This window comes from Sinocyclocheilus grahami, unplaced genomic scaffold (genome assembly GCF_001515645.1).
Source record: "Sinocyclocheilus grahami isolate Dianchi unplaced genomic scaffold, SAMN03320097.WGS_v1.1 scaffold369.1, whole genome shotgun sequence".
NCBI classification, from domain to species: Eukaryota; Metazoa; Chordata; class Actinopteri; order Cypriniformes; family Cyprinidae; genus Sinocyclocheilus; species Sinocyclocheilus grahami.
Window position 1 is genome coordinate 479560 of NW_015505548.1, and position 16291 is coordinate 495850.

General features: G+C 36.4%; 1 protein-coding gene across 1 annotated transcript in view; it reads left to right on the top strand.

The window, feature by feature from the left end:
- The window catches only part of dock1 (dedicator of cytokinesis 1), a 270237-nt gene that overhangs the window by 221650 nt on the left and 32296 nt on the right, over nt 1-16291 (top strand). Inside the window, exons 39-44 of the mRNA XM_016230377.1 lie at nt 687-828; nt 945-1026; nt 3503-3587; nt 4015-4101; nt 6369-6545; nt 7081-7164. Of these exons, the coding sequence (XP_016085863.1) occupies nt 687-828; nt 945-1026; nt 3503-3587; nt 4015-4101; nt 6369-6545; nt 7081-7164 (657 nt within the window). The remainder of the gene's footprint in view (nt 1-686; nt 829-944; nt 1027-3502; nt 3588-4014; nt 4102-6368; nt 6546-7080; nt 7165-16291) is intronic.

The following is a 16291-nucleotide window of genomic DNA, read 5'->3' on the forward strand; positions in this document are numbered from 1 at the left end:
AACGGGTTTTCCTTAAGGAATCCCAACATGCTACCAAGTGTTTATTACTGTATTAATATTTGCATTACATAGATATAAACTCACAACTATTAAGAAAAAAATCAGAATTGCAAGTTTGCAACTCTGAGTTTATATCTCGCAATTCTGCCTTTTTAAAACACTGTGGAGTTTGATTGGATATACAGCCTTTGATATTGGCAGCAAAAGTTATGTGAAGCATTTTGTCCACTCTTTTAGATATTTCATAAGTCTATTTATCTCAACTATGCATGATCACATGGTTAGTTGCATTTTGGTATTTGGCACTGCTAAAACTAAAATGTATGTGACCCTGATAACCACCAGTTTTGATAATAGTTCTGTTGGCTGTTTAATGCATTAGAATAATATGATTTTTTTTGTGCTGTTTTTCTATGTAAACACTACTGCTGTGAATCATATCTGGATATGTTAGTACCTATCTGTGGCCTTTGTGTATTCAATTATTACTTTGTTATATTTCTGTGTATTTATTCAATCTCATGTGTTAATTAAATTGTGCTTTTTTTAAGAAAATGAGATGCTTTGAAATTCATACCATGCTAATAATATTCATTAGGATGGTGAATGCAGAAAAGTCGTCAAAATAAATCAGAAAAGGAATGTTTGATCTCAAAATGAAAATGTCTGTTGCGGGTGTTTTTCAGAATAAGATGTTCATCTATCGGGGGAAGGAGTATGAGCGACGGGAGGACTTTGAGGCCAGACTGCTCACTCAGTTCCCCAACGCTGAGAAGATGAAGACCACGACCCCTCCCAGCGAGGACATCAGGAGCTCCTCTGGACAGTGTATCCTCCAGCCGCACTCACAGCACATGCTGACAACAACAACAGAAATCTGTGTTTAGTTTGACTTCAAATCTACAAATTGTCTCTGTTATTGTTTCTTAGTTTGGTTCCAACAGACATTCAGTGTTTCACAGTGAAGCCCATCCTAGAGCTGCCACCAAAGTTCCAGAACAAACCCGTATCAGAGCAGATCGTCAGGTGAGAGGTTCTGTCTGTCTAACTGTCTGTCATTCTATCTGTCTGACTGTCTGTCTTTCTGTCTCTCTCTCTCTATTTATCAGTCATTCTATATCTGTCTGTTTTTGTTCGTTCTGTCTGTCTGGTTACTTGTCTGTTGGTTTATCTGTTGTTCTAATTATCTGTCTATCGATCTTTCTATTGTTTTGTTGATGTTCTGTCTCTTCTGTTTGTCTGCCATTCTGTCTGTCATTCTATCTATCTGTCTATCAAGATCATTCTGTTCTATCTAATCTGTCTTTCTGTATTTTGATCTAATCTGTCTGTTTGTAAGATTATTTGTTCTATTTTTCTCACATTATTTTCCATCTGTCTGCCTGTCTGCTGACCTGCGTGTGCGTGTGCGTGTGCGTGTGCGTGTGCGTGTGCGTGTGATGGGTCAGTAAACCGGCAGGCAGATCTCTGGGGTTTGTGTGCTTTAGAGCGACTCACCCCGCTGATTAAAATGGAAATGTGCAGTGAGCAAACAGTGTTTGACCTTACTACACTCCTCTGTGCTTTAATAAATCACACGCACACACACCTGCAGCAGAAGCATAATTCTGTTTCAGGCTAAATTCTGTGTTACGGGGTAAACAGCGGCGTTATCACTGATCTTGAAAAAATAGTGTGTCAGAGGCTAAGAGTGTCAGAGTGTGTCAATAAAGCGTCAGAGGCAGCTTACCGCAGCCAATCAGAGCCGCCAGGGTGCATGAAAAGCAATTAAAACTCACTATTTACCCACAATTCTGAGTAAATAAGCGTCAGAGCCAAAGGTCACATGACAGGATGTGATTTCTATGAGCTCACTGGAGCGTGAACGTGTAGAGGAGCTTAAGGGGTGGATAACTTCAGTGATTGAACGTTGGCCTGATCCTTCGTGTCACAGTTGAGGTTAATTTTTGCGTTTCTCCTCTCATGCCCCAGGCTGGATCTCTCTCCCCTGCAGCTAATACATTTGTAAATATTGTAATTGGTTATCTGTGTCTTTTTAAATCCGATTTAAATCGGTTGATAACCCAGTCCAGAGGCATGACTCTAAGCATGTTAGCACCGTCATGCTCATTTAAGGTGCGTTGCACAAGTCTGACCGCGCCTGGAATATATGTGGATTGGTGAACTGGGAAGGTCAAATGGTCTAAATTCTCACCTTATTCCCTCTCTTTCTTTTTCATTTAATTGCAAAACAGATATTTTATTATTCAGGCATAATGGCACAGAGATAGAGGACACCTGTACTCATCTGCACGCTAGTCTGCATGGGTTTGGCTGCACTGTTGACAAGTTTGTGGTTGTTTTGTTAATGTCGGTGGTGTAATTAGGAAATCGTACTCGCGTAGCCAGGTCTGATCCATTGCAGCTTGTTCTGACCAAGAACCAACAGAAAGAGACTAAATGGCTGATATGTAAAGCAACCAATTAGTTTACCTTCCACTTTTTTAGAAAGTTGTTAACCAACCAGTTTTGGCTCCAATTGTATGGTTAAAAACACACTGAAAATATCTCCTTTTATGATCTACAGAAGAAAGAATGACATGAGAAGAGTAAATGTTAACTGAATTTTCATTCTTGAGTCAACTATCGTTTAAAGATCCATTCATTGGTTCGTTCGGTGACTGTTTATGTAGCAGTTGAAAAGTATATGACTAAGTATTGTTGTTATGCAGTTGTTACAGTAGTGTGTTAAGCTGCTTCACTGAATCATTTTCTCAACAGAAGCACCACTGATATTAGCCTTATTAACTTATATATTTCAAATGTCTGCAGCTCTACTGAGAGACTCAAAAGAGTCATTTGAAGCATTTTCTCCAGAACTGACAACAAAGCAGATCTATTTTCCTTCATTTAGTCAAATTGCCAAAAGTAAATTAATTATGAGTTTCACTTCCACTGCTGGGAAAGATACTTATCTGTTATGTTCAGTGTGCACAAAAGCAGCGCATTGATATCAGACCGATGTCATGTTAATTGTGTATAGTCATCAGTCATTTACACTCGTTCATCTCTCACTCAGCGTCTTGTTCAGACTAAAAACAGCATTTCAATCCGTGACGGGCATATTTGTTCAGTAAGTTTGTCCAGTCAATGATATGCTCTTTCACAGACAGCACTATAAAGCTGTGTAGTCGTGTTATAGTCAGTCTTGAAATGCAGAAAATCTGCAAAGCTGTCAAGTTTTTTGGGGGGAAATTTGCATTTTGTACTTTTTTTGATCAAATAAGCCCAAAATATTCTCAGTCTCAGTAGTAAACTCAGGTAAAATATTCATTCACAAACACTTGTCCCGTGTTTAGATTTCCTCTTTTCAAGCACATCCTTGATGGCACATGATTGTTGTTCATCATCAAGGCCGCTTTTAGAAGCATGCACATGTATCTCCAGCCTCTTGACCTAATGCAACCCTCTCGAAACCACCAAACGTTCTGGGAATTAATCATTCACATTTGATTTTTTTCAGCTTTTACACCGTGAATGAAGTCCAGAAATTCCAGTATTCACGGCCGGTCCGGAAGGGAGAGAAAGATCCGGACAATGAGTTCGCTGTGAGTTTCTTTTTGCTTTTCTGTGACTACAACATTTCTCCTTTTGTTATTTCACTCAGTGCTTGTGTAAAGTGCTCTGCAGTTCCTCATTTAGAAGAACTCAGAACTGTTTTTCAAACGGCCGTTTGTCTAAAAACCTTTTAAGATAACTTCACGCTGAGTTATTACAGCAAGACGTCAAACCTGAGAACACAGCACCATTATACTAAAATATAAAGTCTGTCCCACCTCCACGGCTTCCTCTTACATCTGCTATTGGTAAACATCCATTCAAATTCAGTAAATGGAGGCTTAAATTGAAGAAAAAAAAGCATGCAGGAATAAATTGCGGCCACTCTTTACCTCAAATGTGTCCCTTTGCTAAAAGCTTTCATTCTGCTAACTGTTTACTTAATGTTTTGCTAAATTGTTTCCATTCTTCCAAAAGAACATGTGGATTGAAAGGACGACTTTTGCAACCGCCTATAAGCTGCCGGGCATCCTGCGCTGGTTTGAAGTGGTGTCCGTCTCAGCGGTGAGTACGACAGCTTTAGCATCCGCAGTGGTTCATTATATCAGCGATTCTTGATGCTTTGAAGGAAAATGAGCAGCCTTTACCGGTCTCACTTCACCTTGACTGAACTCTGATTCAGTAGATTTGACCCGTCTCACCCTCTTCTGCAGTCTAAAGTAGACCTAACCTGTTTTACTCACCATATTCTAATGAACCATGGGCATTTATTAAAAGGTGAAGAAGCTCCAAAAGTTCAATACTGTAGCACCAGCTTGTCCATAAAACATATGATCTTGGTCTGCCTAATTTTTAATGTTATGAGACAATGATTTTTATCAGGGCAAACTTATTTTGTAAGATGGACCCAGAAAAACTTTTATCACAAGTACATTTAAAGAATATATTTTTTAGAATTGTTTGTACAAAATCGTTTTTTTTAAACCAAGTTGAATTTTATAAGAGGTTTGTTTTTATTATATTGTATTTATCATATAGTTGAATGTAAGATTTGTTGAAGAATACAACAACAGCACCATATTCTAATTCTCACCATATTCACTAAATTCTTCTAAAGAAAATAGCAAAGATAAATATTGAGAAGTACTGTACAAGTAAGTACAAGTACAAGAAAGTTCCTAAGTGCAGTTCTTGAAAAATTCTCAAAGTTCTCAAATATTTTTTCAAGAAGACAAAGACAGTCTTTGGTGTTATTTGAATGAATTGCCAAAGACTTGCTGATCAACATGGAAAGCTTTTTTTGTTTTGTTTTGCAGTTTTTGCACTGCATGATGGGAGTTGCTTGACAAGAGTTCAGCACTCAATGTTGCGTTTTTAATGCATTTTGTATTTTAAGTAGATATTTTTAAGGAGCTTGTCTCAAGATGTGATCTGTTGCAGTAAATTTGTGCTGTGTTTCTTGCACTCTCTCTAGAGTGAACACGTCTTATTGTTGCAAAATGAATCAATTACTGAATTCAGTTCACATAAATAAACAGCTCTACAGAAGACAATAGCATCATTATTCAGCTGAAGTTAGTTCAATGTTGATTCAATTTTGATGTTGTTCAGAGGGTGACCATACGTCCTCTTTTTCCTGGACATGTCCTAGCTGGGATTTCTAAATTGCCTAAATGTCCCAAGTTTTAGCGTTGCCCACATATTTTATGCGTATGTATATTTGCATTGCTTTGAGCATTCTCAGTAGATCCCGCCTTCTCGATTATGTACAATGCCTGCATGCTGTGTGTGTGTGTGCGGGTGTGCGTGTGCGCGTGTGTGGAATAAAAATACAAAACATGCAAAGCAAAACCGGTTAAAACAATCAAGTAAAAAATAACCTAAAAAAGTATGTTTTTAGATATACACATTCCCTGATATGGGAAGGGAGTGCATTCCATGGTCTAGCCTGGACAAAGCCAAAACTTGGACATTGTAGGCTGTTTGGAAATCCCAGACAGGAAAAATAGGAAGTATGGTGACCCTAAGAGTTTGATTCAGCTATAAAGCGACTCTACGGAAGACAGATGTCATTAGTTCAAGTTTTGTTCTCATCCGATAGCATCAGTGCAGTCAAATCAATAATATTGCTGAATGTTAAGTGTCTTTTAAACCCCAAAATGAAAATAGACCTGTCTCACTCTCACCACACTCCATTATAGCAGACGTGACCTGTCTCTCTCTCATCTGTCGATCATGCTATTTTGGTCATGTCGTCCTGAATCCGTCCTGCACAGAGGGAGTCGTGGTTACGTGTGCTGGCACGCTGCATGCAGATATTTGACTGTAGAGCGGCTCTAGCATCATGTGATACCCAGACTGCATGCCCTGGTGTTTATCCGTTCTAATTTGCACAGTCTCTTTTTAGCTCTCCTTCTCACCGTCTCACTCTGATGCGATTGTTTTCTCTGACGCTTCACGTGTGCTTTTGTTCTCATTAGCCTCGCTGGCACGAGTTTCCCGAGATAGACGCATTGATTTCAGATCCTGTCACAGATGCATTACGGGAGCCAGATATTCGAAGAGAACACATTAACCCATTCATTAGTACATCAGTAAATGGTTCAGTGTAGAATATGACACGCAATTTGACTTGAAATTGTTGTTTCGCTGCTCATTAGTGGAGTTTGTTTGTTGGATTGCAACTTTGGTTGTTGTGTAACAGTAGCGTGTTAGACAGCTGGTTAAGTAAGAGTCATCATGTGCCACTTTGCTTGTAAATTTATTCTGCTTGTTTATTTCTTTGTAAATCATCCTTTGTTATATAAATATGTTTTTGCTTCTGTATGCAGGAGGAAATAAGTCCACTGGAAAATGCTATGGAGACAATGCAACTGACCAATGAGAAAATCAACAACATGGTCCAGCGCCACTTAAACGACCCCAGCCTTCCCATCAACCCCCTTTCTATGCTCCTCAACGGCATCGTGGACCCAGCTGTCATGGGCGGCTTCACTAATTATGAGAAGGTATGAGATTATTCCGGCACAAAGATTAATAAACACAGTGAAGCAACAAAAGTTGATTGTATAAACAATTTAAACCGTTTTATATTATGAAAGACGTTTCTCATGCTCATCAAAGCTGCATTTATGGGATCAAAAATACAGTAAAATGGTGAAATATATTTGCTATTTAAAATAACTGCTTTCTATTTAAATATATTTTAAAAAGTCATTTATTCCTGTGATGAAAGCTGAATTTTCAGCATCATTACTGCAGTCTTCAGTGTCACATGATTCTAATTATAATATGCTGATTTGATGCTCAAGAAACATTTCTTAGTATCAGTGTTGAAAACACTAATCAGTGTTAAAAGCATTATAAAAGTCTTTACTGTCCCTTTTGATCAATTTAATGCATCCTTGCTGAATAAAAATACTGCTTTATTCAAAACAATCTTGCTGTCATCAAACTTTTCAATGGTAGTGTATATTTAGAGGGTTGTATGTGTTTTTGTTTTGTTTTGTTTTATACTTATAGTTGTTGTTTTGTCATCTATAGGCGTTTTTCACTGAGAAATACATCCATGAACATCCAAATGACAAGGAGAAGATTGAAAAGCTAAAGGATCTGATTGCCTGGCAGGTAATGATATGATCATACATGTCTAAACAGCAGTGCTGGGAGATATATTGAATATTCATGAGGTATTTGTCATGATTTTGCTGGAAATATAAAATTAAGCAATATTTTTTAAGTTGCCCAACCGCTTCCATGTCATAAGTATTACAGCATTGAGTTTCAGTGTTTTAATAACATATTTGATTTCAAGTTCAGTAGCAACTTGCTATTAGTATAACATTTCTTAAATCAATTCAAGCTGTTCTTCAAAGAATTTTCAAAAATTTAAAAGCTGTATATAACTTTTCTCCAAAGCTTTCTGACTAGCATGCACGATGTGAGATCACAGTTCTTCAGAAGATCTTAAAGCATCTGTCACGCTGTATAAATATCCAGTGTGAGGTTTTATTTAAAGCAAAGTCTTCCGGGGATTCGCTGATGTACATCCACATGTTGGGTGAAGCAGCACGTGTCTGGTGCTGCAAACTGACTTTATCATCAAATCTAAAGGCTTTTATCTCTCTTTACTCAGTCAAAACAGAGATGATGGTTACAGGGCAGAGCAACACATCAAATCCTCCTGCTGTCTTGCCCGTGAGATTGTGTATGTGTGTGAGATAGAGATCTACAAAAGATGATCTTAACGCTGATGAAGCTTAATTAATAGCTGTTTAGTGGGAAATGTATCCCATGCCAATGACAAATACGTTTCTCTCCAAAAACAACACCTGCTGTGTGTCATTCAGCACAATAACGTGTCGCTGACAGCTCTTTTTTGATGATTTTTTTTTTTTTTTAAGAGAGTTAGCTCATGTGATGTGCTGAAACTCCTTTATTTAATCACGCATTCCAGGTCCAAAATGACCGGCTTTTAAAAAGTGCTTGTAAATCTCCCATTATACTTTATCACCAATTCCTGGATTTGATCTTTTTGTCAACTTCTTTTCTTTCAGTTAGCACAACTTGTGTATTTATTTCTGGATGTGATTGGTCAGAGGCCTTATTTGTGGATAATTTTGGCAGTGTTCAATTAAAATTGATATCAATGAGTCCTACAATAAGCTATTTCCAAAAAGAAATACAAAAACCTGTGCTAATTGAAAGAAAACAAGTTGATAAGACTGAAACCAGTATTTTGTAAAAATATAACAAATGAGAGATTTACAAGCAATTTGTTTGTAGATGGGTCATTTTTTCAACATTACAAGTGTAAGAAGATGGTAAAAAAAATTCTAAATAACACAAATTATCCAAATTTTTAAATTTTGGCCTAACGCAAAAATAGGGCTGGGTAAAAAATATAGATATCTCGATTTTAATCGATTCTCATTTTTACGAAACGATATCGATTCTTAAATCCAAAGAATCGATTAGTCTAGTCTGTTTTCCGTTAATGGATGGAACATTGAAGCACACCTCCCATCCAATAAATTGCAATAAGCATTGTGCGTTGGTACTTGAAACAAAGTCTCAGATTTCAATTTATGCCCATTGTATTGCAGCATTCAAACAATAAATACCGTTTTGGCGTTGTTTAATGTGGAGTAACAGATCAGTTCAACAGACGCAACTGAACTGATCATCTCCTCCACATTAATACCAGTTTCAGTACAAAATAAACATGACTAAACATCCGAAGGTAAGTTAAAAGAAAGAGTACAACTTTAAAATCTGTATCCTGTCTCATGTAATCGCTCAATCAGTGTTTCAGCTGCGCAAATACGTCAATATAACAGCTTGTAAACAATTAATGTAACATCACATTTACCTCAGAAAGCACATTCGGTGACCATAAACTCGTTAGTCAGCTAAGTTAGAAAAATAAGCTGTAGAGAGGGGCATTTTGCTAAATATATGCACCATATAACATTCATTATAATTTTTACTGTTCTTTAATGTTTTATTTATGTTTGAATAAATCCGTCCAAGTTTTTATGACAGCCACTATTTAAATGTGTATATTTAAAACAAAAAACTAACTGAAGTAATTGTAACTTAATTATTATAAAAACTTCATTAAGTGCAATTTAAGCAGTTGTACAGCACATATCAGTCAATTTTAACCTTCAATATTATAATGTAGTTCCAACTGACTCTCATGTATATTTTACAGTATTAGTTGAGAGATTTCTTTTCCTTAAGAAAATTTGGCATGTACTGTACCTGATATATATCCAAAATAATTGATATTGAATCGAATCGAATTGGTAATCGAATTGAATCGCAAACTCGTGAATGAGAATCGAATCGAATCGAATAGTGAAATTTGTGTCAAAACCCAGCCCTACGCAAAAAACATTAACTAGCAATTAAAAAAAAAAAGAAAATCCCCTCTGGGTCAAAATGATTCTCAAACGATTAGTTTGAAGCAGTTTCTAAGATTCAGTCTCTCTAGACCCCTCCTTTCCGAGAGCCTTCTCTGCCCTGATTGGTCAGAAGGCCCAGTGTGCTGTGAATGGTCTACCGCCTACAACGCATATCAGAAATGATACGCCATCGCCATAGTTCTGTATTTTGAAGACTTGATAGAAAATATAAACATCGATTATTTATCATACTTACAGGTCATGATTCAGTGGAGCCAGCTGGTCCAAATATTCAGTCCAAATCCAAATACAGATTGGGGTTGTACTGCTGTGGTACAGTGGAAAAAATGAATTTTAACCACTGATTTACATTATACCATATTAATAGGGATGTTTTGGCCATTTGTGTGTGTTCTAGAGGCCTGGAAAAGTCTGTAATGGATATAAAATTTTCTAGTAATCATGGAAATGCATTGGTTGAAACGTGTTGGAACAGATTTTACAAGAGAGCAGTTTTGTGCCTCCTGTTTGACTTTGACTTGTTCTCTGTCGCGTGTGTGATGAATATTCATCAGTCTGAGCAGCTGTCCGAGCGTTCAGCCTGTTTGTCTGATCCGGCTGCACGTCGTATATAGTTACTCTCGGCACATAAACGCTTCTGTTGCATAATGGTTATTGAAGGACTCGTTCTCTTCAGGGACGTGGACAGAAATGTAAGGACACTGAGAGGCTGGTGTGTTGTTGTGTTTTCAGACAGAAGAGAAGACAGACAGCCGCTGATGAGCTTTTTCGTGAGCAGAACAGATGTGAGGTATTGATGTAACTCCATATAGTTTGGACCAGGGATGAAAAACAAACCTGTCAAACTCTCTCTGCTACAGAAAAGCTATAGATTCAACACATCTGCTGATGTGTGTGTTTGCTGGATAAACATGATTCTGTAGCTTCCTGCATGTCAGCAACGTGTGGAGATTCATGGTTGTCTCATCTTGAGAGAGCTGGCTGCAAGTTTTGATGCTTTTGATGAGTTGCCATCTACAAATTACAAATGGGTTATTAAAACTGGTGCCTTTCATGTTCAAAAAGATCAGCCTGGAAGATTTTAAATATTGTACAAGACCAAGCATATTGTATTTAACATGTCAATCTAAATTAATAAATTAATTGGTGCAGTTCGTTAAAAAGTAATGCATTAGCTGTCACAAACTAAAGATAAACAACAGCTATTTACTCTATTTTTTTATCTAGATTAATTCAATGTTCATAGTAATTTATAAATACACATCTATTGTTAACTCTAATACAGAAAATATCTTTATAAGTGTGTGTTTAGTATGTTTAATACAGCAGTTATTATAGTTAACTAAAACGGAAACATTTTTGTTACTTCAAATAAAATAAACATTACCTGAAATAAAATATAAAAAAAATATTTCAGTTAGTTGCAACATTTCTTATTTAATGTAGTTTAACGTGATGTACTAAAATAAACAAAAAAAAACTATATAGACATCTAAAAAAATAGCAAACATTCGCAGCAAAATAATACGTTAACTCAAATTGAAATGAAAATGGAACATAAAATTAAAACTGATTCAAAATATGAATACATAAACTAAATAAACATTAATAAACTAAAACACCTTTTCAGTGATCCTAAAATAACACACAGCAACAGAAGTTAGAGAAAACACATTTAAAAACAAAAAAGCATTTTTGATCAAAAAACTATATAGACATCTAAAAAAATAGCAAACATTCGCAGCAAAATAATACGTTAACGCAAATTGAAATGAAAATGGAACATAAAATTAAAACTGATTCAAAATATGAATACATAAACTAAATAAACATTAATAAACTAAAACACCTTTTCAGTGATCCTAAAATAACACACAGCAGCAGAAGTTAGAGAAAACACATTTAAAAACAAAAAAGCATTTTTGATATTGTTTAGAAAAATGCTTGTGATGACACAGTAAAAGTCATTATGTACACATTAAAGAGAGACCGTTTTGTAAAACAACCCGAATGCATTTCTGACATGATGTGAAAGCGGTTTGATGCCATTTGTTGAATGTATCAATCTTGTTGTTTTTGACTGTAGCTTTTTATAACATTTTTTTTTCTCACGTATCATGTCAGGTCAGGACATTTGCATGAGATGAGTTACAGCAGCTGTCATCCTGTCAGGGAATAAAGTATGTCTCGTGCTTTATCTTACCTCAGATGTGTTTTAAAGACGCGTTCCTCCGCAAAGTCGCACAAATCAATTGTGGAGACGGCATGAAACGCAGTCCAAAAAAGCTCTGTCCTTATTATATAGTCAGAGAAATGGTTATGAAATCCTGTTTTCTCAGGCATGCGTTGATGCCATCTTACCACAAAGATCATTATTTACACTTAAATGGTCAATTGTTATAGATTTGTCAGTGTTCAGTGTTTTGTGTATGCAGTATTTATTGTTTATGCAATCACAGACAAACATTTTAACTCCGCAGAGTTTGCGTTTGACAGAGTATGAGGAACCCAAAGCCACTTTTTCGGTAAGATATGGCGATCAGTACACCCCATCCTGAAGGTAGAACAGGCCGCGTGTACATTTTTCACACGCCGCTATCGATGCTCTGTCAAACCGGCTGACACTGAAGTCATGTAAACAGCGGTGAAAAGGCAGGACAATCCCCTGCAGATTTCAGCTTTTGATTAAGTTTGCTTTGTGCCGTTTGGTCTCAGAGCGCAGCCGGGTCTCGGCTAATCTGTGTGAATGTGCTGCTCTCTCGCAGAGCCAGAGCTGTTATTCACAGAAATCAGGTGCTTTTGTTTGCTCCGCTTCATTCATGTCAGCCTGCATCTTCTGCACTGAGAAAAACACACTGTGTGATGAAGCACATGAAAAATCAAAGCATGATGCATATCTCTCTGCCAGCTTACATTGTCATAAATGGTGCAAAAACATCACGTCCCGCTCACTTTCAGAGCCCCTCTAGTCTATGTGATATTTGATTAGTTTCAGGGCAGATCACAAGTATTTACACTTGTACATAAACTCCAGATGATCTCAGATGTCGCTTCACTCATAAGTGCTCCAGTTTGACTTTTTTGTTCATTTGTAAATATATTTTTGCCTTTATAGAATGGTACACAACAACCATAAGCAGATTTGCGGACTATTTCTTCCTGATTAATTACTAGTTTTTATTTTATTTTATTTTACTAGAAACTTTATCTTACTCATGACCTTGGGTGTTTTTAACCACATGTTCTACCATTGATCACAGGAAGGTATTCAAACCGATGTTCTCTGCGTTTGAGCGTTGAATTCTTCATTCTGTGTCCATATGTGCTTATCTGTTTTATTTTCAATCAGAGTTCACTGATGAGGCGTATGTGTAGTTGTGTTTGTGTGATTTGGCAGTCTGCTTTTAAAGCAGTTTTGTTGCTCTGCCGCCTACCCAGAATTCCCTCACTCTGATCATGTTATAAAGGTCTGGGTTTCCCTGGAGACACGAGTGGCGCTGCTCTATCTGTCTGTATCTCTGTCTCCTTCAGAAATTCCCTGCAGTGCTAACAACCCTTATTAAAGCGGGAATCCTCTCTGTCTCTCGCTCTGCTGTAGTGTCACGACTGTTGAACTGCAGGAGGATCCGCTCACTCTGTGTCTGAACAAACCCCGCATTATTTCTAGACGGATTTTACATTCTTATAATTAAGTGGTAAAGTTGGAGAGATCGTGCTACAGTACAGTGTGAATGTAATCAGGGCTAAAGGGTGCTATAGAATGAATTAGCATTAATTGGTTTAATATACAATTGTTTTTGTCTTTCAGGTCAACTGTGGTCATGTTAATTAAACTGTTCACTTGTATAGAACAAGCACAAGTGAAGTCATATCATCCATGACAGTCAACACAGGTAGTCGAACATGTTGACTAATGACTAGTGGCAGAACTGATCAACTAGTCAATGCAAAACACTTCAGCAACCACATAATGTAGCGACATGCTAAAACCACCATAACAGCCACTTATCAACCCTACCCTAGCAACACTGAACATGCTGTACACTGAAAAAAGTGACTTTCTTCCTCAGTATTTTTGTCTTTCCAAAAAAAGTAAGCTTTAAAAATATGGAAATATTTAAACCAATAATTAAAACTATTTCAATATTTCAAATATGTATACATTAAAAATATTAAAGTATTTTAAATATTTAAACATAATTAAACATTAAAAATGTTACAATATTTTAAATATATGTAAATATTTCAAATATGTAAATAATTAAACATTAAAATGTTAACATACTTTGAATATTTAAACAAACATTTAAACATTACAATTTTTAACATTTTTAATATTTAATTAAATAATTAAGCATTAAAAATTGTAATATTATATTTATTCATTAAAATTTCAATTTTTAATATTTAAACATAAACAAACTAATAATAATTCAATATTTAATTTTTTTAACAAATATTCAAACATTAAAAATATTTATGTATTTTTAAGATTTAAACAAATATTTATACATTTTAATATTTTAAATATTTAAAGTTTAATCCACAAAAAAGGTTGTAGCGCCAAACACTCGTCCAAAAATCCAGTAGGCAAAAAACATAAGGTGCGTAGATCCAAAAAATACAAAGATGAAAGAGATCCGCATTCGTCCAAATACAGTTTAAAAGGCTTATTCCATTTATTGCTCAGAGGTCACAAAACATCTGAGCAATAAATAAAATTAGCCTTTTGAGCTGTATTTGGATGAATGCGGATCTCTTTCATCTTTGCATCAAATATTTAAAGTTTAAAATACTATTGCTAAAAATATACCCAAGCGACTTAAGACTGGTTTTGTGGTCCAGGGTCACAAATATATGCCAGTTGGGTCAGAAAAATGTGTTTGTTTTCCATTTAAATTATGTTTATTTTTTCTTACCTCACTGGCAGATATTTATTCTTGTTTTAAGAATAAACTCATTTTATTTTGATCAGTTTCACAGAAATCAAGACTGCTTATGTCATTTTGCATCTCAAGTAAATGTGTCATCGTGGACATATTTGTATTGGGAAACTAGACAAAAATACTGAGGTAGAAAATTGTTACAAAGTGATTTTGTTCTTTCTGAGACTAAACAAAAGTTTGATTGTTTTTCTTTTGAGAGATTGTTAAAGTCTGAAGAGAAGCTTGATGTCTTTACTTTCATGGTTGATGACCATTTTGATGTGAACATGTCAGAGAAAGAGCTCCTCTCCATCGCATTGCACTGCATTGCATCAGTTGAATGTGAAGCTTGTTGGAGCTTATTTGGTTCAGAAATACCTCATCTTTATAGTGCTCTGATTTACTCTCATAATATCTGGAGACAGCAGCACCTCTCCTTACAATTAGCTGAGCAGTTGTGTATGTATGTGTGTGTGTGTGTGTGTGTGTGTGTGTGTGTGTGTGTGAGACCTTCTGATGCATTAGCCTATACTTTATTCTGTACATTCGGATTAGCAGGAGACTTTTTGAGAACACAGTGCCTTGTGTGATGCATGCTTGTGCACAAAGGTTTGTTTTAAGTCCTGTGTAATATGATCCGTCTTTCACTGTAGCTTGCAAATAAACCCAGTGTCGGTGCTTTAGTGCCTTGTTTGCCTGTTTTATGTATCTCTCAGGCCAGAGAGTTTATGTAGAAGACAGAAAATTGAACCTCAGAGTGATATTTCAAGCCGAGGTGAATCACTGCTCTTGATTCCCAGGCAGCTGAGAAGCTTCAGTAAATCAGTTCAGAAGAGCTGCGGGTTACATCTCACTCCAACAGCAGAAAGGCATCATGGGTCAGACGCAGTAAACAATACATTTATTTAGTGAGGTTGACTTTTGAAGTAAATGCTTAGTGATTTAATTTAATTAGTTAACATTGGATTAAGTATCATAAACTAACAGTGAACAATAGCTATTTACAGTAATAATTAAGCTAGGTTAATATAAAATGAAAGAGCGCGTATCATACATCAGTTTCTGTGAGGATATATCAGAATCAGAATGAGCTTTATTGCCAGGTATGTTTTCACATACGAGGAATTTGTTTTCATGACAGAAGCTTCCGCAGTGCAACAGAATGACGGCGACAGAACAAAAACACGGATAATAAAAGAATAAAAAAATAGGAAAAAAATTTAAAAATAGAACAAGTAAATAAGGAATAACAATATATAAATTGACAATTGTATGTGCAGGTATATTACAATAGACAGTTTTGTATGTACAGGTATATTATGTGCAAATTTGAGGTGTAGACTAAGTGTGTATGTTAGATAAATAAGTGTATGAGTGAATAAATAGTGTTGTGTGTTCCACGGTTATTGTCAAGTGTTCATGTGATGGATTGCCTGAGAGAAGAAACTGTTCCTGTGTCTGGTCGTTCTGGTGCTCAGAGCTCTGTAGCGTCGACCAGATGGCAACAGTTCAAAGAGGGAGTGTGCTGGATGTGAGGGGTCCAGAGTGATTTTGCTAGCCCTTTTGCTCACTCTGGATGAGTACAGTTCTTGGAGAGAAGGGAGGGTTGTACCAATGATTCGCTCAGCAGTCCGGACTACCCTCTGTAGTCTTCTGAGGTCAGATTTGGTAGCTGAGCTGAACCAGACAGTTATAGAAGTGCAGAGGATGGATTCAATGATAGCAGAGTAGAACTGTTTCAGCAGCTCCTGTGGCTCTGCTGGGCCTTTTTCACAATGGAGTCAATGTGAGTGTTCCATTTTAGGTCCTGAAAGATTGTGGTGCCCAGGAACCTGAATGACTCCACTGCAGTCACAGTGCTGTCCATGATGGTGAGTGGGGGGAGTGCAGAGGGGTTTC